The 27,287-nt window shown below is 40.3% G+C and overlaps 1 protein-coding gene across 4 annotated transcripts in view; it reads left to right on the forward strand.

The window, feature by feature from the left end:
- The window catches only part of YAP1 (Yes1 associated transcriptional regulator), an 87,250-nt gene extending 78,437 nt beyond the window's left edge, over window positions 1-8,813 (forward strand). For all 4 annotated transcript variants that reach the window (XM_033052715.2, XM_033052717.2, XM_033052716.2 and 1 more), the window contains 3 exons: window positions 1,726-1,856; window positions 5,866-5,978; window positions 6,591-8,813. In XM_033052715.2, the coding sequence (XP_032908606.1) occupies window positions 1,726-1,856; window positions 5,866-5,978; window positions 6,591-6,829 (483 nt within the window). In that variant the 3' untranslated portion in view covers window positions 6,830-8,813. The remainder of the gene's footprint in view (window positions 1-1,725; window positions 1,857-5,865; window positions 5,979-6,590) is intronic.
- The last annotated feature ends 18,474 nt before the right edge of the window (window positions 8,814-27,287 follow it).

Genomic DNA, 27,287 nt, shown 5'->3' on the forward strand with positions numbered 1-27,287 from the left:
CAGTTCTTGAGCCATCTCTGGGATAGCTGCCCTAAGACCTTCAGATCACTGTTTGGGAAGCATTCCAGGAAAGAACACTTTTTTCTTGCTTTCTTTCAAATGGATGAGACTACCTATATATCAGGTAACTTGTGACTGATACAAAGTTGCAAACTTATTTTTTAAGTAAGTTGTCATCATATAGGCTTTACACTTTGTTTTATTACATAAGCAAATGAAAATCATATGGATAAGCCTTTAGAAATTATTAAAAGATGCTTAACATACTGTGATCTGAAAATGGAGATAAGAAGTATTATTACTGTTTGTTAGAACAGAGGCCAAATAAGTGGTGATGAGCAGAGGGCTGGATTTACTTGAAGTAGTAATTGGGTGTGATGAACACAAAAACCAGTGGTATGCTTGTACACTTTCTGCAGAGATCTAATCAATTGTAGTGAGAAAATTTTCTAGTGCAAGACATAAAACTTAAAGGAATATGTAGAGTAGTAATCCACAGGAATGCGAGTTAAGCATATGCAGATTAGAAAAGAAAATAAAAACAGGCAGTAGGGAAGCTTCAATACATGGTCTCCTGGAAATAAAATAAAATAACCTTAGGATTTCTTAAAAAGAAATCATTGTGAAGAAGCACTGGGGAAAAGTTACTTTTATATACTAAAAGACTACAGTATAGTAGTCCTTAAGCTTATCATTGAAAATGGATGAAGACCTCTCATTTTACAACTGAGAAATACTCAGTAGTGCAAAACTGACAGGATTGGTTTTGCCTGAGATTTTCTTCCTAGACAAGATGGTCAATAGGTTCACCAGTCTCTGCAGTCTTGGTGAGACATTGATGGTGTTTGAATAGAGTTGCTTGAAGAAAATTACTGTATTTTCACATGTGTAACTCATGGATTACTCGTTTAAAAAAATTATAAAATTACTTGTTTAAAGGGGAGAGGGGTCACTGGAAATTACATAAAATATTGCTTATTTCCATCCACCTTTAATGTAATGCTTTTTATATTAACACTTACTTTATGAATTAGTAATTAAAAACATAATGGATGGTTTGGTGGTGAACATTCAGATGTGTAAAAAGTTGTATGAAATTTAGGTTTGTAACTTCAGAGGTGCAGTGTCTTGGTCTTACTAAGAAATTACTCAGAATTTGAAGAGCTTTGAAATTTACTTACAGAACAAATCACTGGTTTGACCAGTCAGAAATTTCAAATGCATGCCTCAAACAGGAGTGAATGGAAACTTTTAGGGAAAGACTTTAAAGTTTGCTGACTGAAACAAGAAGGATACAAAGGAAGCCAGGAACTAAATCAGAATTTAAAAGAAATGGGGATAAAATGCTATTTAGCAGAGCTAAACAGGTTATATTAGGGCTCAGATAGTATTAACAATTCCTGGTTTGGTTTAAGTATAGACTTAGCAGAAAGATAATGAAGTGAACTAGAAAATATTTGTGTAAACATACAGATATTTATATCCATAAATACATTTACAGTGTAGTCTCTGTAATGTTGGGCATGGCTGCTAGAACCTGCATTTTCATTGAAGCCGGTACAGATTCTCGATTTGTCCTCAGAAACTTTAGTTTAATTTCATTTAAGTCTTGTAACTGGAAGCAGTAAAAGCATCAATTATCTATAATGTCATGTGTTTATGTATCCAAAATGTGTGTTCAAATGCCTAGCATGATCTCTCTTTCTCCCTCTCCTGCTGTTCTAGGAATTGGCTCTCCGTAGCCAGCTTCCAACAATGGAACAAGACGGTGGATCTCAAAATCCTGTGTCATCTCCTGGAATGTCTCAAGAACTGAGAACAATGACTACAAATAGTTCTGATCCCTTTCTTAACAGGTTTGTAGAAGTAGCTACTAGAGGAAAGAAATTTGATTTAAAATTCTGTTTGGTACATGTAATAGTTTATTTTGAACATCTGTCTGTGCCAAGAGCCACAGCTGTAAATGAATCTTTCCTTAAATGGCAAGTCTAGTAAAAGTGAAGATTAAAAGCTGTCTCCTGTGGGAGGAAGTAGTCTGTTCAGACTTGCAGGAGGGTTTTTATTCAAAGTCATAACATGTTTGCCTCTGCATAATCTGTTGACTAACAGTCATTTCAAATTACTGACTCAAAGAATTTGTGAATAGCTTGCTGTGAGATCAAATGAACTGTGAGGCACATTTAGGATTACAACTTGAGGTTCATTTTAAGGTTTCTCCATTCACCCCTCCCCTCCACTTCAGGTATTTCGCAGTATTTTTACTCTGCTAATGTTAGGTCTACAAATAGTGGCATGTTTCATTTTAAATACTGTATTATTTTGAAGTGGGTATTTTCATTCAAGATTTAGAATCTTACAGTACAGACTAGTCTTTCATAAAATTTTTTCCTAAGTCCCTCTGAATTGAAGTTTTTATTTCTTTGGAATTACTGTTCAAATTTCAGTTTGCAAATGCTTCATACCAAACATTACAACTTTAGAGAGCTGCTGCAGCTTGAGATAAATGATATCTGTATTTTCGGTAATCCTTTTGGGAATATTTATGTCCTACATAGACAACTATGATTAGAAAATTTGATGTTTTTTGGAGGAATTATCCTACATGGAATTCATCCTGTAGGGTGTTCCTGTGTGAGCCTTGACAGTGCTTTGTCCTAAGAAATAAAAGAGGCCTGACTTTAAACCTGACTTGCTCTCCTATGGGAAACCTCTGTAGATAGATGATGGTATTGATGTGGTTTAGCAATATTCTAGCTTGAACTTCTGGAAGGCTGTTGCCATCATACATCATACAGTCCTCACATCTTCAAAACCCGTTTTCTGACCTGAAGGAAATGCATCTTTAGGTTTCAAATGGCTGTGGCAGTGGACTGATGCAGTTTATCCGTTGTGAGTCTACACACATAAAATATAAAGTGATGGATCTTTGGCATTAACTAGGAACATGGGAAAAAGCTAGAAAGGGCAAATTTACATTTTGTAATTTTATGGCAGGTTGGTATTTACTGTAAAGTGCAAAAAGATACTGCTTGCCTAGTTGCATATATGTTTAACTGGGTTTTTTTTTTTAATGTAGCCCTTACCCTTGTAAAATACTGAAAATCTGTATTTGACCTGAGTTGAGATTATCTTAATTTGCATTTTGGTCTGAATATTTGTCTCCTTCTAGGCCGGTGGCACCACACATAATTCTGTCATGTGGGTGTGGGAAAGGGATTTTTAAGGAAGGACATTTGTGAATATGCATTGCTGTCTCAGCAGTCCAGTAGTTTTGACTTAAAAGTCTTGTTGATATTCCTTATGTTAAAGTTCAGACTTGGAGAATTTCTCCTTTCTATCTTTACAGGGTGTATATGAAGTTCCTGGTGAGACAGTACTAAATCTAGGCCCCGAAGTTATATATTCATAGTTAGGTTGTTTAATACTTCCTGCTGCCTATATAACAGAAGCATAAAAAAAAATCTCAGAAAATCACTACATTGGAGCAATTTGAGATAATGCTCAGTAGTGGTTGAAAATGCATGATCAAATCTGCCTGCTATCTTTAGTACTGACTGTCACTAAGGTTTATTTGATTTTTTTTTTTGAATGGGATATTCATCAGTGCAGACATTATTAGACTATTTCACCTTTTGATTTGCCACACTTGTTTATATATTTTTGTCGGTTAGATTTATATTGGTAGTGATGGTAATTCTCTGTTTAACTCCTAAATTGGTATTTCTTCTTTTGTATACACATATTTTAACAATGATTAGTTGAAGAAAAATCCATTCTATTTTGGGTAATGCTGTTTAGTTGCATGTGGTAATTTTGGGTGGTGTAACTTCTAAGTGAACAAACCCTTGTTGAAAAAAGAGGAAATGTGTATTAAGGAGTGATTTGAACAGAACTGATGGACATTCTAAGAGGGAGAGCAACAGCCAAAAGGCCTTCTGCACTGGAGTAATTTAGTTCAGCATAGTCTCAGTTCTGTTTTTAGTATTTTGTCCCATAAAGTAAACCAGCATTTTTGTTCACAGAAGTTCTAAATCATTTAATTGCTAGGATTGTATTGAATGTGGTGATTCTGTTTTTAAATCAATCTAAAAAAAAGAGAAATATTTATGATTCATCTATAAAGAAATGCTGGTTCCTTTATTGTATGGCAAAGATGTCCTCATGGAATCAAATATATATACATATATATATATTTATATACGTGGCTATACACCTGTACTGGCATCTGATGTTGAGTAGTTGTTCATAATTGTTTTTTGTTCCATAGCTGTTCATAATTTTTTTGGTTCTTCATATTTGACCAAAAGACATATACTATATACTTCACAAGTACATCATGAGGAGGATCAGTCTGTCTTCAAATGATAATTTGAACAGTAAATCAAGTTGATGTTCATTTAAGATGCCAGGAGGAAAATCAGTAAGGATTCTCAGTGAATGCTACCATAATCTGAAGAAATACAGATTTTGAAAATGTTTTGTGAAGAGTGAATATTAGAAGATGCAGAGGGAAGGGAGGTGATGGTGGCCTTCAACAGCTGCCTATGCAGGCCACAGCTCCTGCCAGCAAAGCTGCTCCAGCATGGGCTCCTCTCTCCGTGGGACCACAGGTCCTGTCAGCCTGCTCCAGCACAGGCTTCCCATGCGGTCACAGCCTCCTTCAGGCAACTCCTTACTCTGACACGGATCATCCATGGGCTGCAGATGGATCTCTGCTGCCCCTTGAATCTCCAGGGGCTGCAGGGGCACAGTGCCTCACCATGGGATGTGCACCATGGGCTGCTGGGCGAATCTCTGCTCTGGTGCCTGGAGCACCTCCTGCCCCTCCTCTGACACTGACATTGGGGTCTGCAGGCCTGTTTCTCTCACACATTCTCACTCCTCTCTCCATTCTGCTGTTCAGCATTTTTCCCTTCTTCCTAAATATGTTATGACAAAGGTACCACCATTGTCACTGATGGGCTTAGCTTTGGGCAGATAGACCACTTTGTAGACAGCTGGAAGCAGCTGTCTGACATGAGATCAGCTCCTCCTGCTGTGTCACACAGGGATCCCTGAAGACCCCTGCTACCAAAACTATGCTATAGAAACTCAACACACTGACCTACTTCCCCTCCCCATCCCGCTTTATCCCATCCCGCATTTTCCACTGTGGCTCTGCGCTGGCAGGAAGGAGATGGCAGTAAGAAAGTGAAGGCATGTAAGGCCCCATGCCATCAGTTTGGTTAACTGTTCTGTCAGCAAGATCATTCTGAGCAGGGTTTGTTTATAGGATGGCTTCTGTACCAGTATTTGATTTATATTTGGGTGCTCTCTTGCCTTGATGTGTGACTGAACAAGTAGTAATGCAGCAGTGGGAAGCAATTGAAGAATTGCTAAAGGAGTTCCAACTATTTATAACAGCAGTGACCTAAAAATACACTTCAGTGGTTGATTAAACATGGGAACATTAGTTAGAAGTATTTTTTTATCCTTATGGAAGCATAAAAGGGTGCAACATAATTGTTATTATTTTTATGATCATTATGGATTATCTGATGCACTCCAAAAGGTTTCAGCTGTGAGTGGGTGGGTGTGAAGAGATTAAAATTGTGCACAGCACAAGTAGGCAGTTTCTTAAAGCTCCTTAGGTGTGTTCTTATGAAGTTAAATTGAATCTAAATAATACGGTTTTAATTGGAAAAGATCTGCAATAAAATAAAACCCAGGTGTCTCATGCAAACAAAGGCTTCAGTTTTTTATTGGAATAGAGGATTTCTCATGGTAGCAATGTTTTCAAAGCCCATAAATTAGTTCAAAACAAGCATCTGGTTTATTTTCTTTGGTGCTCTACCCTCATTTTTTTCCTTCTTTTCTCTGTTACAGTGGAACATATCACTCCAGAGATGAAAGCACAGATAGTGGACTTAGCATGAGCAGTTACAGTGTACCCAGAACCCCAGATGACTTCCTGAACAGTGTTGATGAGATGGATACAGGTCGGATTTTGTGTACATTTTTAATGCCTATTTTCCAAATACTCTTTTATCCATTCGCAATGAAAACAAGCAACTCTGAAGAGCTGTGCTACTTTCTGCATTGTTTGTCTACTTTTTTCTATTTCCTCTGTTCCTCTGGTAGAAACATTATGGTTAGATTTGTGAAAAAATATATTTGTAATCGACTGTATTGGGATGGTTGGGAAATTGCTCCCAAGTAGTATCACTCCTGTTTTTATAAGGAATTTGAGTGTGTTTTCTTTTTGAAGTAATGTTGTTCAGAGCTAGGAATAGTATGTCATACAGTGTTGTTAATACAACTCCAAAACTATATTTGACTCAGTATTGTCTTTTTCCTTCAAGTGTAAAAATTAAATTCTGTTAAATGACATCAAAGATCTGTAAGATTTGGGTCAGTAGGTGAAAGCTGGAAACAAAGGCATGTTCTTTGTACATCTGCATGCAGTCATGTTAGCTTTGGGGTTTGTGATGGATTTCTATGAGTCACGCTGCTTGTATAATGCAAGAGGTACATGATTAACCAGTTGTCCTGATAAATTGTAGGTTTGGTACTTCCAGTATACTTAATATTCATGTTTGTGTTATAACTAGGTGACAGTATCGGCCAAAGTAACATACCATCCCATCAGAACCGTTTCCCAGACTACCTTGAAGCCATTCCAGGGACAAATGTGGACCTTGGGACACTGGAAGGAGATGGAATGAATATAGAAGGAGAAGAACTGATGCCAAGTCTGCAAGAGGCTTTGAGCTCTGACATCCTTAATGACATGGAATCTGTCTTGGCAGCCACCAAGCTAGATAAAGAGAGTTTTCTTACTTGGTTATAGGGGCCTCAGGGAGACTGAATTCTAAATCTGTGAAGGATCTAAGGAGATTAGGACATCTGTATCTGAAGTCCAGAACAAGCCAGTGTGGTGCACTTTGGCTTGTGTTCAGAAAAAGTAAATGAACAAATACTCAACAAGATTCTTTGGGTTTGCTCTTCCTTGTCCATCGCTGCTGTTATATATTGCTGACTTTTTTCCACAGTTGACTCTGAAGAACAGACATCTTCTTGATCTTTTTCTATTGCTGTTGCAACTACTGTTTGGGGGGGTGGGGAGGGATGATGAGCCTATTTTGGATGACGAATGCCATTCCTTTTGTCCTAGTGTGCGCTTGCATATCATTTTATCTAAGTACTCAGATTTGAGATTTAATTTCTGCATGTCACTGCTTGTAGTTTGCTCAGCTAGTTGTCTCCTGCTGCCTGTGGCAAGTGGTAAAACATGACATACTGGGGTGACAAGCCAAAAATGATGTATCTGGTCAAAAGAAGTCAATACTGATTTGGAGATACGACGTAAAGGAGGGCTGAAGACTGTTTGGCATTAAGTGTTCCTACTAGTAGCTCTTGCATTAGCCACAAAGTGCTCTTGTTTCTATTTTATGTTATAGTAAATCATGAGTCATTTTACATAGAAACATATATGAATTTTGATTGTTGCCACATACTCTAGCCTAACTTCCATTTGCCAGAAATACTTTGATTATTTTTGTTAGTTGGTTTAACTGTAGCTGTAGGATGGGAAGTAATTATAGGTGTTCTGGGGTTTTTTTAATAGTGAAATCTAAGGGTTTTTTCTGATTTCACACAGTCTTATTTAAATCTGAATTGTCTGCTTTTTTTTTATACTTAAACAATGCCTATTGTAGCCTGATAAGCTAGTGAGTACATAAAACCAGTATGTTTTGCCTGTAACTTTTTTATTTTTTTAAAGGCTAGCTTTGAATGTAATCATTAGATTTCATGACCAGTGGCTTATTTTTCATGTGTATTTACAAGACTTTGAATTAGAACCTGATTACAGCAATGTAAAAGTTAGAGTCCTTTGTCATGTGTACAAATTTTGAATGCATTTTAAAGTAGCAGAACCATTTTAAAATTACACCCAATCTCTCTCCTGTTTTTCAGTTTTGGTCTCTAAGTGAGTTCAGATTTTAAAATTTTAATGGGAAAAAAATTATAAAAAGTTTCTCTGAAGTTAACACAGACAAAAATTATCAACTGCTAATATCAATATGCATTGCAATGAAAAGGCTAGGACACCAAAAAACTTCTCAATAAAAACTTCTAAGTGTAATAGTTATCAAGTTCTGTTTGGTGAAAAATAAGCCCTGGACACTATATGTAGAAGAATGTAAAGATATGTGTTAGATGGTGACATGAGCAGGTAATGAAGTGTATATTAGTAGTAGAGCTTAGTGTGGGGTAGAGGTGAATATGAATAATTTTTATTTTAACAGGAAAAGATGTATCACTAAGTTGTCTGCAGGAGTTGACACAAGTTTCCAAAGAGTATTTTTAAATGAACAAAACGAGCATGAATCAAACTTTCAATATAAGCTATGAATTTTTGTGGGGCTTTTGAGTTTTTTTCTGATGAAAAATAGTGTCACCAGTTAACACCTCTATAATTAAGGGCCTGTCACCATTCTCAACATGGAGCCTTTATTTTCAAGGGTGTGTAACATGACTATAAAAATACTGTAAGCGTGAAACTTAGTTTTGGAAAAAAACTCTCAACAGGGACTTCTCCTGAGGAGAGATTTTTTGAGTTTTACTGTTTTGCATTTTTTTCAAAGACTCAGATTATTTTTTAAGCTAGAAACAAAACAGCAAAACAAACAAAAAACCCCCATCATATTACTAATGCCATTTGGATTTCTTCTGTGCTTCAGAAATAATTCTGATTCAGGATGAATGAAAACTCTTAACCAAATCCCATTTTAAAAACTGAAGCAGCAGAGGCAGAGATTTGAAATTTGCCATTATAGACATATATTTACTACTTTACATAAATGTATTAGTGTTTGAAAAACACAACATTTTATGACTTGTTATGGGATACAGGCAAGTTTTAAAATACCAATTTTTAAAACACATTCACAATTATATATATTCTTCTACACCAATAATTCAATGATTAATAGGCCACTTATATTGTGCAATGACACAGTAGCTCCTAAAGCAGTGTATTGTGTCCAGGATAGGGATTTTAGTAGCATTTTTGCAATTTCATTATGAATGCCTCTCTCTCCTTCCCTTCAAGAAAAGACACTAAGTTTTCCTAACTTGAATGATCTGACATAAAACCACAACAGCAAGGAAATTCAGAGTTGATACTATTTCAGTTGTCTTCCACAGTTGTATTCAGGTATCATAGCACATAGAGAATCACAGAATAAGCTGAGTTGGAAGGGACCCATCAGGATCATCAAGTCCAACTGCTGGCCCTGCACAGGACACCCCGTGAGTCACACCCTGTGCCTGCGAGTGGTATCCAAACACTTCTTGTACTGTCAGGCTGGTGCTGTGACCACTTTCCTGGGGAGCCTGTTCCAGTGCCTGACCACCCTCTGGGTGAAGTACTTTTTCCTAATATCCAACCTGAACCTCCCCTGACGAAGCTTCAGGCCATTCCCTCAGGTCCTGTCACTGGTCTTGAGAGTGAAGAGATCTTATCTGTGCCTCCTCTTACTTTAATGAGGAAGCTGTAGAGGTCTCCCCTCAGTCTCCTCCAGGCTGAACAAAGTGACCTCAGCCATGAGGAGTGGCTTCCCCTCAAGGCTCTTAACCACCTTCATTGCCCTCCTTTGGACACTCTCCAGTAGCTTAATATCCCTCTCACATTGTCACCCAGAACTGCCCCCAGCACTGGAGGTGAGGCTGCCCCAGCTCAGAGCAGAGCAGGACAATCCCCTCCCTTGCCCAGCTGGCCATGCTGTGCCTGATGCCCCCCAGAACAGGGCTGGCCCTCCTGGCTGCCAGGGCACTACTGCCTCATGTCCAGCTTGCCATTGACCAGGAATCACAGGTCCCTTTGTGCAGCACTGCTCTCCAGCATCTCATTCCCCAGTCCATGCACACAACCAGATATGATGCACTGAGTGCAAACGCCTGACATGCTGTACCTGGCTACAACAGAAATGAGTACAGAACAAATTATCTTTCCTTGCTTTTGTGTGTTTGTCTCAGCTTTAATATTTGAATGTTTTATTCTCATTGTAGAAACACTAAATGGCTTATACTGTATTTGGGTAGCACTGCTTAGGGTAGATACTGACAAACTGGGAATCCTTGAACTGCTCTAACATTAATTATGTTTTGTGATACTTATTTTAATTAAGACATTTCCGTTCTCTCACTTATTAGGAAACATATCATAGAGATGTTTTACTGTTGGCAATCAATATTAATTTGGATTTTTTTAAATTCTGCAAATGCATTGTTTGATGAAGTGGTTAAAATTGTTTGAAATGCAAAAGTGTTTTGGGTAGTATTTTATACTGATGTATATATTGAAACAGAAATCATTGTAATAATTGTAATAGCTGTTAGTTTTAAATACACTATATGCAGACAGATGGGGCTGTACAGAACTGTACTGTTAACACCCAGGCAGGGCTACTGCTTGGGAACAAGTTGCAGTGTCAGTGAACCATATGGATCAAATATTGTACCATTCAGTGTTGGCGCTCACCAATGCAAAAGGAGAAAAGTTCAACATGATTAACACTACATGGTAAATTAGTACTACAGTGACCTTTTCACTTACAAGCATGTTTTTTATACAAATTAGCAGGTGTGCCTGTATAAAATAATTTGTGTTCTGTATCATGGAAAAGTACTCTCCACATTTAGAATCACAGAATCATGTTGTATGTTAGAGAATTATGTCCAAAATTATATATATTACTTAACAATGTTATTTTTAGATATGAGCATGACTGTAAGCTAGGTACTTAAGTACATTCTGTTACATTATTTTTCTTTATGTAATACTTTTTCAGTTGTTTTATTTGGTATAAATATATACTTTGTGCTTAAACATCTTTGTTCGTTTTTAACATTCAATAGTATGTGAAGATATGATTTCCTTCAGTAAGATAGATGCATTGAATTGTTGGAATGCCTATTGTAGTGCGTCTGTTCTTGTCCCCCTTGTCATTGCTTTTGTAGTCATAAACTCCAGTTCTGCAAATATGGTGTGCAAGCTCACCTGAGAGACAAACGAGTTCCACTGGCTTCAGTAAAGGCTTAACATTAAAGTGTACGTCTGTGTGCTTGCAGTAATGAAGTGACAGTGACTCTGGTCAGTGTCATGCAGCTTGTGCAAAGCAATACTTTACTTTAGCTGCAAATGGCACTATAGTGAGACCTGGTAACAGAACATCTGGGTATCTACTAGAAGAAAGCATCCACTTTTTGCAGATAATGCTTGCCATGTTCGGATGGCAGATGCATTTTTGGCTAACTCTTAAGTTTATGCATTAATTTGTGGCAGACTATCAATAAAGACACACTATTTTCATTTCCAAGTTTTGACTTATGAATTGTGAAATATGTAATGACATACCTTGAAAATGCCTGAAGATTTTAGTTTAAAATATCTTGACAGATTTCATTAATTTTGACCTTCTGTATGGCAGTGTGAAAGATGGGAGATTTTTTAAATGTAGCGCAGTTTGGAAAGGCCAAAGTCAGACACTGTTTGCATTTTAGCAGTTCCAAAGTTGTTACTATTCAGTACCAAGTGCCCTCACCCTGTGGAATTCAGCACATTTGTGTGTTTTCTTAGTTAAGGGTACAGTCCTTGATGGATTTATCAGTTTGTCTTGTACTTCTGAGTTCATAGCCAGCCTTAGTCACCCAGATCCTTTACATTTAAATGTAACATCACACCTTCCACCTGGGAGTATGCAGCCAGTGCCAAGGAATGATAAGGCACCAATTTTGTTTGCTGATATCACTCTCATTTATAAGGTGGTGACATATTGCAGTTAGTTGAAGTATGAGTGACCTTCTGAGGCAGCCCTAAATAGACTGTATTACTACAAAACAGGGTATTTGGTTCAGGTATTACAGGCTAACTTTGAAATACTTTCAACATTTAGTTAAAAATAAAATTTATTTGTTTCAGTAAGCCAGAAATAATACGCTTCCAAGGAAGCAAGTGCAAATTATCAGCCAAAGAAAGCATTTTTCATCTTGGATCATCAACAGAATAATTATTTGAGATCAAGCTATGATCTGTATAGCACCTCTTGTTTTGAGGTTCATTCAGAGATGAAGCACTGATTTTATTTACAGTATCAACATCCAGAGTTTATATGTTCCTCCTGAAGAGTAAAGGTGTGCTTTGTGACCTTTGTTGTCACTACGTCTTATTGCTAACAGGGGTTATCTGCAACCTCTAAACTTAGGTATCATGAAAATAGGAAGATGTTAGTTCAGGATGAGAGATCTTGGTTGATGAGAAATGGTGAATCCAACTCTTAAATGAAGAATTTAATTGTCTTTAGAATGACGGTACATATTTTAACTTCATACCAACTGCCATATCCATATCCATACTATCCATACTACCATATCCAGAATGCCTCTTAAATTAACCAGCCAATGTGCTTTTCTCTAGGCACTGAGGGAGCGTGCTGAGTGAGAAATGTATAGATAATGACACATCTAATGGATTTTGTGGAAAACTCATGTTTTTTTCTTTTCCATACTCCTATGTCTTTAATACAAAAGTTGTAACAGTGAATGCAGATCTGGGCTGTCACAGACTGGTTTTATTTTCTCTGTGGAATGCAGTTGGTCACTCTGATGATAGAATATTCTGTATCAAATTGGCTTGGTTTAGAACATGAGAGGCAAAGTAGTTTTATGGGATTTTCCTGTCTATTAGCAAGTGTGACTGCGGGGAGAGGATCTTGTTTAGTTTTGTTTTTTAAGGGAAGGAGTCAGGAGCAGCCCAAGAGACTTTTTTTCAATGTCCTGCAAGAACAAACTAGAGCTCCATAAAAATGGTGCATTCAATCTCACCTGAAATGCTCCTTCTCCTGCTCCCATATATGTCAATTCTGAGCTGCTCTAGTGTGTTTTAAATTATTTCTTGTATTTACAGTCTGTGAGTTTTGCTTTCCTAACACCTAAAAACTGGAGTTTAGTACTAGGTGCTGTTTGTCTCCAGAGGAGAGTAGAGTTCCTCCATTCTGAAATCCAGCTGCCATCGTGTTTGAAGTCTGTACTATATACACAGACTTACAGTCTGACTCCAAAAGTGCTGCTGCCCAGCTCCAGGTACAGGATGGTTGTGGGCAAGCATGATTTTTTTGAACGATGGTGGATTCCTGTTGTTATTTGAGACTGGAAAAGTTTGGTTGTGCCATTGCTTTGATTTCTGCAGCCAACTGTCCTAGCAGGAGCAGCGAGTGCCATAATGCCTGTTGGAGGACTCCTACCCAGCACTTAACCTGATGTTAGCCATGATGGGATTTTTTTAAGCTGATGGAGTAGTTCAGTCTTTCTCTCATAGTTTCATTGTTAGACATGCAAATATGATTGTCTCAGCTCTGTTGACTGACAAGGGACCCTTTTCAGACTTTCCAAGCACTGTAATCCTTTTATACCCGTCATCTGCTGTTGAAGAGTGACCCAGAGGCCTCTGAGAGGTTCAGCCACAATCCTGGACTGTCAAAGTCTACAGTCAAAACGAGGTAACTGGTTATATTTGTATGACAAAATCCCAAACCGACAGTGCTAAGAAATGGTATTACTTAGGTGGTGATACCTCACAGCAAGTGGCAGTAACTGTGAGGTACCTTCTGGTTAGGCCAGTGGGAATCAGCCTGAAAGTGGTTATCAGTAGCTGTGTAGTCCAAGAAGTTGCTGGCAAAAGCAAAGCCAAGCATGTGGGACAGCCTGACTCTTGCCATACAGGAGAGATTCGGGCTGTGGTTGAGAAAAGTGTCAGTGCTACAGAAGGTGACAACTACTGGGCTGATTAAAGCTCCCCTGTCAATGCAGCCTGTACCTTCCACCCCCTTGATCCCTGCCTACAGGTGATTCAAGCAACTGCTCTAAAGGCCTGAGGTTCAGATTTCTATTTGCCAGCATGTAAAACTCTGACTTCCTTTATTTTTCAAATGTTTGTTTTTCACTTCAAACATGACACTCCATGAAACACGCAAACATGCTCTCTGTGAACAGCCTTTCAGGATCTGATAATCCTTCTGTCGATAAGAGTTTTCTAATTAATATGAATGTGACAAGCGCTAATAGAGCACTGAGAAATCGAAATTTTTCTTTGGAGCTTAGTGGCATGAATGCTAGAAAATCTGTCACCCTAACAGTAGTATCAGCATCCAAGTTCCTCTCATCCATATACTAGCCATGGTTTGGAAAACAAGCTGGTTTTACATGAAAATCCATTACTGCATTAAGGCTCAGGTCCTTCACAACTGTCATCTCTGCTGGTGAAGTTTCGCTATTGCACGATGTGAATTCTGCTTTATCATCACCTTGAAAAGAAAGTAATGGAGCCTGGTGAGGTTCATGAAAATAGGAGGGAAGGAGATGTGCACTGCTGCAGCATGAGGACGGTGTTTCTTAGCTCCCCTTGGAAGATAAGACATCTCACTTTGAAAACATCTGGTGGTCTTGGCACTTCACATTCACTTGCTTTTTATTTTCAATGTCACTAAGATCTAACAGATGACATTATTGAAGTGATTGCGCTGGTGACATCTGAAACAGGATAAGGATGTTTTTTAGAATGTAATCAGGTACAATCTACTTGGGTACACGCTGCCCTGGATAAAGACAGTTCCCACCTTGTAATGGCACATCTGACTTCCTGCTGAGCCTTTGAGTGAGTCATTTTACCATTTCCCAGGAAAGCTGTGTGCATGGTTTTACTTGTGTCATGGGAAATGTTAATGTTTGCAAAATGCTTTAAGCATTAAGTGCTTCCTATTAATTCATTCTCAAGCTGTGCTATTCTGGGGCTTCTACTCAGTGACATCACCACATATGAATATAATCTTTGCAATGTAGTATAAGGTAGGCATTTGATTCTGCAAGTTTAAGCTCACAAATGCATTGTAGGAAGGTCATATATTAGTGCATACCAAATGATGATTTTCACTAGCATGTGAACACCCAGTAGGAAGGGTGAACTGACTCAAGTTAGCCCTCCTGTGCTGCTCACCAGTTAGCTTCAATTCCCTTCTGCTTGGTAGAAAAGAGTGCAGAATTACCACTGACAGATGAACATGCACCACTTCTTCCTTCTCTGAAAACTTTTGTGCCTAAGTCCTTAAGCTTTTGTTATTTTCTTAGGTGGAGCTTTCTTGTTGAGCTGCTTCTGGGAAGCCAGACTGACCTGCTAGGTGTAGAAATACATTGAATGATCATGAATGTGAGGGGGGAAAATCTTGAATCATTATACATAAATACAGGCATAGTGGATTGTTGCATGCATTTGTGTATGTGTCTATATATAGATACTCTATATATAAACACTGATTTCCTGCCTAAGGACAACTCCGTTTCTCATGAGCATTATATTTGTTTTAGGCTTCACAAGGGAAAAAAAAAAGCAGTAGAAGTGTCATCCCATTTACAAAGTCTGCATGGTTGTTGCTTATTTTAAAATATTTAGACTTTCAGGTGTGACGTAGAACCATTTCAATAATTTCAGGACAACCAGAATGAATGAATAATGAGAGAATATGAGCACATGGTATTCCATTGTGCTGCCTCTCAAGAAACTGGTCTTGAGTAGTCAGCTTTTGGAGACTTAAGGGCACCTTGCACACAAAAATCCCCAAACCAAAATGCTGGGTAAGAGAAGTAGTGTTGCCAGTCTCTGCCCCTGTGAGAGAGCATGTTTTGCTTTTAAGCTGGGACCAAAGAGAAGTTGGCTGGAGGTCAGATTTGTCTACACTGACGTTTACCTTCACATTTAATGCATAATCCATGCTTTGCATCTTAGTGTGTGTGCGTTCTGTCACTGCACAGTCACAAAGAGAGATGTGTGTGTGGCTTTTGAGACATGAACTGGTACATTATAGAGCAAAGAGTTTACTCATAGCAAGGATTAACCCCTAAGGTGTGCCTAATACAATGGAGTGCCATGTTCAGTGATAACACAGCACATACTGTGCTACTTGCTTGAGCTATTCTCTTTAAATAGAGATTAAGATTATTTTTTTGATTACTTCATTATCCCCTAGATCCCATGGCAGTTGCTGGGGTTTCTTTTGGTTTTAAAGGTTTAAGATGCCTCCATGGGTGGGCCTAGACTGTTTTAAAATTTATTAACGTGGATTTACTCTGCATGTGAGTGTAACTACTTCGGTGCTCCAACTTTGTTGTTAGGCATGTCTTTGTTAGAGCAGCAGCACTGGAATATGAGATGGCAAGTAGATGTCCAGACATTTGAAGGATGCTTTTGAAACCAGAAGTCTGAGAAGCATGGGGTTAGGAAAGGCAGGTCCTGCTTGATCAACCTGATCTCCTTTTATGACCAAGTGACCTGCCTGTGGATGAGGGAAAGGCTGCAGATGTTGTGTGCCTGGACCTCAGTAAAGCCTTTGAACCATTTCCCAAAGCATTCTCCTGGAGAAGCTGGCTGCTCATGGCTTGGCCTGCTGGGTGCTGAAGAATTGACTGGATGGCCAAGCCCAGAGGGGGCTTGTGACTGGAGCTACATCCAGCTGGGGGCCAGTCACAAGTGGAATTCCCCAGGACTCAGACCTGTTTAATGCCTTTATCAATGATCTGGATGAGGGGATGGCGTGCCCCTCAGCACCCCAGGGAAGAAGTGGGGGCACTATCCATGGAGGTGTTCCAGAAACAACTGGACATGGCACTCAGTGCCATGGTCTAGTTGACAGGGGGGTGCTTGGTCAAAGATTGGACTGAGGGATTTTGAAGGTCTTTTCCAGCTGTAATGATTGTATGATTATGTGACCTTAGATCTTGAATCAACCCTTTGGACTCCATGCTGTGCTTGCACTGGACCTAGCCTGCTACTGAAACAAACAGGAGATTTTTATATCCCATAATAGTCAACCAATACTCTGACTGCTTCTAGAATTGACTCCAGTGGCTACTATCTTAGGCTTTTCTTTTCTTTTTCTTTTCTTTTTCCTCATTGTGTCATCTGTAAAAATGGATTATACACTTTCTATGTTATACAAATATTCAGATCACAGATGTTTACATTGTATGCATTTATGTGAACTAATACTTTGCACATATTTGTGAACTGTATTTGGAAATATACACGCAAAATTCAGAAAGGCTTTGAGTATGCCACAAGAGAGATCAGACAATTAAGTGTTTGTAGAAAAAATGGACACAAACCAATTGAGACAGACACACATGTATGTACTAAGTAGTCAGCTACAGGAATCATAAATTGGGACCTACCAGCACAGCAGATAAAACTGCTTTTGTGGCTCAGGAGATCAACACAAAACTGTTATTTGACTGACAAATAAATGTATATGCTCTCATGGGATGCACAAATGCGAATAGAACAGGCACAAGGGAATCCTGTGCTGGTTTGTGTCAGTGAGCAGCTGGAGTGCTGGTCAGACTTTTGGGTACAGCATTTGATGAAAGACCAGCACTGAACATGGTCCAGAGGCAAGGAGTGATGGTGAGGAAAATGCGTGAGAGAAAGATTAAAGTAAGTGGGCTGTTTATCTACAGAAAAGCTGACTAAATGGGGAAAGATGATCTTCAAGTAAAAGGCAAGTGCTACTATGAATCTATTGTCCATGGAGTAAAGAGTGAGAAGTTACACTGGAGTAAAGTACAGTAAATTCACGAATACAAGCCGCACGGAGGATAAGCCGCATATCCGGTGTGTTGGCAACATTGATGTCTTTGTCAATAGATAAGCCGCACCCGGAATATTAGCCGCAGTTTAGTACGCTGCGAACTTTCACAAAGTCGTCATTTAGTAACACAATCGCAGGATCGCTGGGGCTTACTGGCTTACTGCCGACCTCGGAAACATTGTTTCCAAGTGAAAAAAGACACACCCTTTATTTACAAGCCGAAAAAGACAGGAACAATAGTGTGGTCATTTTGCGAGTATTCCCAATGGATCTGCGTTGCCTTTAAACAGCCGCTCAGCCACGCGGGCAGGCAGCTGAGCTCCGAGCGGAGCCACATCTCCGTGCTGGCACAGGAGCGGCCGCTCTGGCCCTCACAGCCCCGCGGGGCGAGCGGCCGTTGTAGCCCTCGCAGCCCCGCGGAGCAAGCGGCCGTTTTAGCCCTCACGGCCCTGCGGGGCGAGCGGCCGTTGTAGCCCTCTCCCTGCGAGCCGAGTGGCTGTTCTACCCCTCTCCCTGCAGGCTGAGCGGCTCCCCCAGCCCTCTCCCTGCGAGCCGATCGCCCACTTCATCCCTCTCCCTGTGGGGAGAGAGGCTCCCCCAGCCCTCTCCCTGCGAGCCCAGCCAGCCCCGCAACCGCACAAGACTGAAAACACTTTAAAAAGTACAGAGAAATATCACACACTTTTATCGAACTGCCGAGGTAACTCGCCGAGGTAACTCACCCCGATAACAACCCCCGCCCCTCAGTAACGCCGCCATCCACAGGCAGGCAATAAGCTGTTCTCTGATTGGGTCATCGTCGGAACAACGGGAAACCATGGATTTCAAACTGTTTCGGCTCGGGACTGGACTGGCATGATACTAGGTAAGGGCAGATATCACATTTTTGTTCATAGATTAGCCGCACCCAAATATTAGCCGCACTTCCGGGTTTCCACCAAAATTTTTGTCTAATTACTGCGGCTTGTATTCGTGAAATTACTGTAAATTTTAGGAAAACCTTCTTTTACTCTTCTGGCTGTTCAGTTGTGTTGCCTGAAGAGGCTGTGGTAGCTCTGCTGTGGCAGCATTTGAAGAACAACTTTGATGAACATCTCTCAGAAACAGGATGGAGCTGGCCTGGCCTCAGGGTGCCTGAAAGATCGAGCTGACCTCTGAGGTCCACTCCTGAGTGCCAAGTCAGAGAACTGGGGCCACTGCTAGAGCTCAAGGACTGGGTTAGAAAACACAGGCTCCTAGAGTTTCAGATCAATTGACCCCTTCCTTATGTCAGCTAGTAACCCCTGTTGCTCCTGCCGTTTGTTGTTAATTAAGGAAAACACCTCAGAAAGGTGCAGTTCTGACCTTGCAAATTTGTCTGGTGATTCCTTACAATGGTTAATCATACTGATGGCCTAAAAATGTAAAAAAATTAAATCCAAAGAAACTTACTTGCTAGTTCCATTTGTCCAGCTTTGATTATTTCTCTGCTTAAGATGTCATTTGGTAGCTCCCCTTTTCTTCTATTGAAAATATTTGCATGCTTTAGATAAGGTCAACTGCTTTAATAAACTGGACAAAATATTTCCAATGTAGTAAGGGGCGCTTTATTGCTATCTGTTTTCTAACTAAATGTACTGCATGTGTGCAATTTGTCTGTGAATTAACCCAGCAAGCCAAGTTCGAGTGTGGCCAAGATACAATAGATTGAGCACAACTCCCACTTAGTAGGAGAAAAACCCCCTGCAGAGAAGTAAAATCATCCTGAAAATCATCCAGCCTTTGTGGAAAAGATGTATTTTTGGCTGAAACTCTAGGGGCGAAGTACTGATGAGCTTGAAGCTAAGCCCAGATACCAGTCTTGGCAAAAACAAAAGCATCAAACTGGGTAAGAGGGGAAAAAATCCAGCCAAAGAAGTGTGTGGTCTTTTCTAAAGGAACAGTCTTTTTTGCACGTTCTCTGGTGTAGAGCAGCGTGGTAAAAATGATGGCCTGCAGACTTACACATCATTTATTTACTGGTATGTATTTTCCTTAAGGGAGTGGCATATTTCCCACCCCCTTCACCTCAAAACTTTCTCTCTATAACACTTATTTTTCTTTTTCCCCCTACTGAGGAAGGTCTTCCTTGTAGCTAACTTTCTGCCGTTCATACTTGTGCCCTTGAATAAATAAGCTTCAGAAGACTTGAAAGGGAATTTTGTGGAATATAAACATGTTTGGGAGCAATTTCAGTAAGTTAAGATGAAATGCTCTGTGTTTGGCTCAGAGTCATTAAATAATTCACTGTACTTATTGCCAAGCAAGGACTGTTTCATACGCTGTTTTCCTGGCTAAATTCCAACCTGGCTATTTCATGTGCCCACCTAAATTCCTCCTGTGTGTTTGAATAGAGATGATCATCTTCACTTGCCTCTTTACCACACTTGTGCCCCATCTGGCCCGTGCAGCCTGCCCTGCCTTCCACAGGTGCCTGCTCATGGGTGGGTTGGTGATAACTCCTATTATGTAAAATACTGCAGGCTCTCTCAGGATGAAAGGTGCTAAATGTATGCAAGCCAGTTATTATTTTGCTCAGAGCCTGAGTTGAAGACATGCACAACCTGTTCTGACTTCTCCAGAACAGGTTTTAATGTGCACTAAACCCATTTGCCAGCACTGCTGCGCTGCCTTTTGTTTCTAAATTTACCCTGTTGCACAGCTGATTAGGGAGACAGGAAGCAATGTATCTTGAAGCTTTCAGGAGACAGCCCCTCCCTGGAGATGTACTTCAGTGACCTAAATGTAGAACGAACAACATGTGAGAGGTGGGGTTTCAGGCCTGGGCATGCCAACTTAGGTGATACCATCAAAGAGTCTGTCACTTCCTTCAGAAGTTCACTTACATTTTTTTCCCCCCTCAAATGATTTTATTTCAAAATGCAGGCAAGATAATGTTGCTGTTTCTTGCTTCCCCCCACAGGTGGGATGGGACTTCCGAGAGTTCGGGATCAGCAGTGTCAGCACTGGAATAGGTAAAGCAATGTTCTGGTGAGCTTGAAGTATTGCTGGGAGTGGTTTTTGTTCATCTCCCTTATCATTCTGGCAAAGGTCTTAAGGAGTATTGTCTCTCCCTTTTTGGAAAGAAGGTTGGGAACACTTTGTTCTCTTCAAGTAGTGTGTGAGTCCAGTTGGCAGAGACCTCCTTAGCACCGTACACGTCCATCTTGCACAAAAGACAACACACCATCTTTCTGAGGTTATTCACTGCAACTGCTGCCAGCAATCAGGATACCTGATCTACAAAATGCAGTAATTCTCTTGGTTCCCTGATATGGAAAATTAGTTATTAATAGTATAGCCATTTTATACAAGCAAGTTCTTCTAGTTTGCTTTGCGTGGAAAGGCAGACCAGTCATTTGATACTTCTGAGTAGTGAAGTAGTCACTGTGAGGGGATGGGCAGGGGTATTACCCAGGATCACAAAACAAACCCTGAACTGTAATAGAACACAGACTTCAGGCAAACCTCCTCCCCTCACATGTCTGTATTAATGGGTGAAATGGGTATAGTTAATTTACCACTGTAAAAGTAACTTGCTTTATCAAGCCATTTCAAGATTTCTTTCATATTACAAGCTAACAAGTCATTCTTGAAAGGCACCCACAAAAAATATACAGGGTTAAGAACTCTCCAAATATTTTCTGAAAGTGCAAGTGCCTTCTCTGGGAGCCTAGCTCTTCAACAGTGTCACCTTGTTGGACTTGGCAATGCTTACACCTGCCATGAAACTCTGCGATGCCAGAAAACTGCCCTGGCCAGCCCAGGATCTCTCATTTGTACCAGAGGGTTCGTGAATTCTGTGATGTTTTAGAAGCTGCTCAGATTTTTCTGTGAAAAGCAAGATCAAAATGCTGGCAAGTCAACTCACAGGTGTAGAAATGAGTTACCACAGGTAGTACAGACCCTGGAAAATTCTCTTTGGGATGTTCTTCATCTGCATTCACTGTTTGATACAAACCTGTTAATGCCATTCTGTCTGGCCAGGAGAGGGGAACAGAAGCCTGTAGTCAGCCCCAGGACTGACAAAAGTGGTTGCAAAGGTGCCAGTAATGATGCAGTCATAGCCTGTACAATTGACTTAAATGAGAGCATGTTTGCCATTCATCTATTATTTCCATTAAGTTTACTAATCCTCTAAAGCTATCTTAAAGTGTTTTTGATGAAAGGTGAATTGCTTGATTCATCCATTCAGTAGGTATGTGGAGTCTCTACATCATTTACCAAAAAAAAATCATGATGTCACCTTTGCTGTGTTTTTTTAGTGGAGGGTGTGATAGCCAGGTGTCAGAAATGAATCCCATTCTCAGGGTGTAGTTCAATTATCAAAGCATGACCGCAGTTAAAACTTAAGAAACACTGAATTAAGTGCATAATTCCAGAATGTGGACAGATAAAAGCAAATAGAGCCAGTAATCCAGCATCCTTTTGGACAGCTGTGCTATGCCATAAATTGAAAGTTAATAATGGGATTGTTGGTTTAGGTCCTATCTTATTTTTCTGTCAGAGGAAAAAAAAAATTGAAATGCTGCTGGCAGGGCAGACGGAGATGCAGCTCCTAAGAGAGATTTCTCCATTTAGATGGATTTTTTTCGCCTGATTTATAATAGTAATGCTTTTAAATCTACTACCTTCAAATTGCTCCTTCTTTTTGGCTTTAAATAAAGTAAGGGAATAACTACAGTTGATACCAGCAGAGCCCACTCTCAGCCGACCTTGAGCTGTCCTTGGGTTGTCCCCCTGCCAGTACAGGCCATGGGTTTTCATGTGTCTGAGTGAATCACCCTGATCCTAAACATACAAATCATACTTGTCTGCTACAACTTTAAATAAGCTTGGAGCTCTGCACAACATAATTGGGAGCCATGACAGGGAACTCTAAACGTTGCTTTCAGCCTACAGTAAATCACAGATCTGTGTGCAGGACCTTCAACAACAACTGAATAGAGTTTTCCTTGATGAATACTTGCATGATTTTAACCTTTCTTTTACAGGGTAAATTCCACCATTGCTTTAAAAGATATGGGAGGAAATGAAAAGTGATCCAAATGCTACAATGGCCAACCTGGTTTGAACCATCTGTGTTCCTGCCAGGGTGTCAGATACTCCAACAGCCCTTTGTGCAGTGCTCCTCTCAGCACAGATCCCCCCAAACCACAGGGAACTACACATAAAAGACTGGGATCTCCAATGATTTTGTGACTCAGGCACCAGCGCCCTTGCCTGAGCAAGCCCTCTGAAGTCCACACATCCACAAAAAATCCTGTGATGATGGGATTAACCCATTAAATGCACAAACAAAAGCTGGGATTCTGTGGCAAGAGAACTTTTAAAGCTAACCAGATAGCTTCAGGAAGTGTGTGCTGAGAGATTTGGTTTAATTGGCTTGGAGAAGTCACCAAGTAACTCCAGTGAGTGAGATGGTCCTGGTGACACTCACGCTATTGAAACTGCCTGAGGACTGTTGCTCTCTAGCTGAAGCTGACTTTCTGTATTTTGTGGCATTTATGTGATTAGTTCACAGTTGCCTGGGAGAGAGAGCTCATAAACATCAAACTTGGGGTTGAATTTTGCTGTGTTACCAGCTGGGAGAATCTCAGCTTTTCACTGACAGACACAAAAAGCTAGGATTTCATCTCTTCTTCTCCTTCATAAGAAATGAGCAGTCTACAAATTATAACTGATTTTTTAATATTTGGGTTTTGGCTCTTCCCAATTTGTCTTCTGGTCTCATTCTGCTACTTTTTCCAACCCAAGGAATTTGAAACTGACACAGCCAATCCTATCTGAAGCAGTAGTCTTTCCCCTCCTTCTCCCAACAGAATGGTAACCTCAACCCAGCATTATGGAAAATTGAGATAAGTAAAAACTATATCCCAGGAAAGAAGAAAATACTTGACAACTGATCTTTAAAGAGCTGGAGTTTGCACCAGCTGCTTACATTAAAAAAAGAAAAAGAGAAAGGAAATGTATCCTACATAGTGTTACCTAATTCAGAAGCTTTGAGGCTTTATGGAGAAGTGTTGGTAGGAACCACACTCATTTTAAAAAGGTAATATATAAGCATGGACCCCAAATATACAATCTGAATATCAGCTTGCTGATGTTTTTTAAATCAGAAGAGATTCTCATAATGGATTATATTAGTTATGTGACTGAATGATGTTTTTACCAAGTGTGAAGTAAATGGAAGTATATATCCCTTGGTTTTCTTTAAAAATGTTATTATTCAACCAAAATTCTCTTATGCAGAGCAGTGCTTAGCTTCTGAAATGGTTATGTCTTAAACTGAAGAATTTCTATTGTCCTCAATCCTTTGCCTCCTGAAAAATGCTCTAGATGTGACAGTCAATTGGGAATGTCCATTTCTAAATGCTAAATTGCTTCTTGAATGCCTGATGCTAAACATTTGTAAAGGCCAGAATCTCAAAGAAGAAAATATATAGATGAAACCTCAAAAAAATCCTATCTTGGTATAAATCTGAACAGTGTTTGTGATCCTGAAATAACTTTTTAGAGTCAGAGCAAAGTGGGGTTATTTTAGCTTAACATTTCCTGGATCTTAAATATATTTGATTTCTGTTAAATTTAACTTCATTATTTTTAGGTTGTGTTTGGTTTGGAACGATTCTAGCACTCTAAGCTATTTTTATGTTGTTCACAGTGCATACTTACAAATTTGATGTGGTTACTTTAGCTTTTCTTGTTAATTGTCAAAACTTTCATGCCACCAATGTTGAATAGCAAAAGGATGTGTCATTTGTAGTGATACGAAGAAAATCACCAGCCTTCTAAGTAGATTGATTTTTTTATGATAGATGAACTAAATCCTTGGCAATTGTATTCTCTTTTGCAGCAGTGAATAAAGAAAAAATCTCTCTGGCAGCTTTAATTGGATCTTCAGCTGCTTCATCCCCAGAAGTGGGCTCAGTTTCCTCCTTCTTTCCCCCTTTCACTTGTGTGTGAAGAAGAAGGAGGGGATGAGCTGGGGAGCATTAGGAGATTTGCTTCTCTGCCAACTCAGGCAAACCACTGCCTGCCCCTTTATAAAAGGAGGAGAAGCCTTTGCAAGTCCCTTGGGAAGTGGGTGATGTGCATTAAGGACACTATTCCTCAGCGACGGTGGGCTGCTGCTGGAATGCCATGAAGAGTTTCCCACTCAGTGCTGTTGCAGAGGCACTTTGAGGGGAACCTGCAGAGCCTATAGTTACAGGTGATGCCTCTGCAGAGGGACCCAGTAACAGACAAGAGGAAATGGCCTCAGGGGAGGTTTAGATTGGACATTAGGTGAAAGATGTTCACCAAGAAGGTGGCAGGCATTGGAACAGGGTGCCCAAGGAAGTGCTATAATTACCATCACTGAAAGTGTTCCAAAGGAGCATGCAGCTCTTGCTGGGCACCATGTCACCCCCTAAAGCACCAGAAAAAAGAGAGAAAAACCTCAAGAGGTTATAAAGTTCTCTGCCAGCCTCCAGAGATACTGTGACTCAGTGCACCTCAACAACCTTATCTTGTGCAGAAACTTCCAGGAGACCTTGAAAATTTCAATAGTTTTTGATATCTTTGTAAAATAACGTTGGAGATTTGACAGCTCCATTTTAAACTAAACAAAGAAGATTTTGCAGTATGAAAAATCATATTGACTGAAACTCTGGCATTCTGACAGCACTTGGGACCTGAATGGAATTAAAAAGTAAATACTTTCAGCACTGTGTAGGCAATGAAAGCCTTACCTCGGGATTATTTGGTTTATAACTTGTCCCACACAAATTGCCAAGTTAGCAGTCAAAGGAATGACAGATTGAAGGCTGCCAGGCAATTCTATCTTGCCTTCTCACATACATTATTTATGCTTATTCATTGTAATATAGTCTTCAAGTAAATAGGGCGACAAATTAACCTCCCTACAGAAGCACAAAATAAAAATATTCAGTGAATGAGCAACCAGCCTATGGTGTGCAAAAGCAGTTTGGAGCTGAGACTAATTTTTGAAAGACAATGTTACTTCAGATTTTTTTGTTTCAATACACACATGCACACACACAAAAAAATCAGTTTTTCTAATGTAAAACTTGAAAACAACTGTTTAAGATCAACTGAAAAAAACTTAGATATATTTATCTACATATCTATGCACTGTGTTTTCATTTCTGAATTTTCATGTTTAAATTCTATCTTTTTCTCCTAGAAACACGTAGGGCAAAGCTCTGCAGAGGCAGGTGCCCCCTTGCCAGTTGTGGCCAAGAGCAAAGAGGCTGGAAGCACTGGGACACACGCATGCACACACATCTGTTTGAAGGCCAAGCACTGACACACTGCACACTGTGAGCGTGGTGTCGGAGCCCTGAATGCTCTCCTGACAGATGTGAACATTTCAGTGCCCACTACATCACATGGCAAGGAGTCACATGCCTGATTAACTCGTGTGAAAATAGCCATTGCATCTTACTTGTCTTGAACTTGTTCTCTACAAATTTCATTTGATGTCTGATTTTTTTTTTTTTTGTAATGCATGAAAGGGTGAGGAGCAATTTCTTGATCACTTTATTCCTATTTATATTTCATCTTTTTCTCCTTAGTTCTCCCTATTCTTGAGCAGAAAAACTGTAGCTCATTCAAGTACTCCTTGTGTGAAGTTGTTCCCCAGCCTCTAAGCCTTTGCATCCCTTCTTTGAGCCTTTCCATTCCTACATTATAATTTTCAACAGGGAAAACTGCCCAGAGAATTACAGACGTGAGCCCAACCTGGAGTTCTCCAGTGCATAATGTTGTCGTCTCCTCCATTCTCCAGGTTCTATAACTTTGAACCAACTATTCTGGTCAAGCTGATCAAACTGAAACATACTGACCTTAACAAAAAAGAACACTTAAATGTGTTCTAAAAAACACCCTGCTGAGAATGGTGTGTTCTAGGAATAAGGGTGGAATTGGTAGAGAAATCATTCCTGGAACTTTCCCTTTTTTCTGCTTTTCAATAACTCTTACCACCCTGACATTTCTGTGCCCGACAGTGTTGTGAGCAAAGGACACATCTAAACTGAGTTACAGTAATTTCATGACCATAAAGTGCACTGGACTATAAGGCGCACCTCTGGGAGCCGGCAAATTTTGCAACTTTGTACATTATATAAGATGCATCGGACTATAAGGCGCACTTTTTTTTTGCAGTGAGGAGCCACCACTGGCTCCCCCCACGCGGCTGACGGCCGCGGCCCCGCCTGCCCCTGCCAGCTGTGGCACCGCAGCCCCACCTGCCCCTGTCGGCTGTGGCCCCGCTGGCCACGGCACCGCGGCCCTGTGGGGCCGCCCTCAGCTCAGGCCGCCCGCAGCTCGGGGCCGCCCTCAGTTCGGGCCGCCCTCGGCTTGGGCCGGCGTGGGGCCACCCGCTCCCTCCCTCCCCGCGTGGCTTCTGCTGGCCGGGGGCTGCCGGGTCCCACCCCCCCTCGTGGTTCGGCTCATGGCTCGCACTTTCGGGTTGGCAAATTTAGCAACTTTGTCCATTATATAAGGCGCACTGGATTATAAGGTGCACTTCCAGGTTTGGAGCAAAATTTTAGTCAAAATAGTGTGCCTTATAGTCATGAAATTACT

This window comes from Catharus ustulatus, chromosome 2 (genome assembly GCF_009819885.2).
Source record: "Catharus ustulatus isolate bCatUst1 chromosome 2, bCatUst1.pri.v2, whole genome shotgun sequence".
NCBI lineage: Eukaryota > Metazoa > Chordata > Aves > Passeriformes > Turdidae > Catharus > Catharus ustulatus.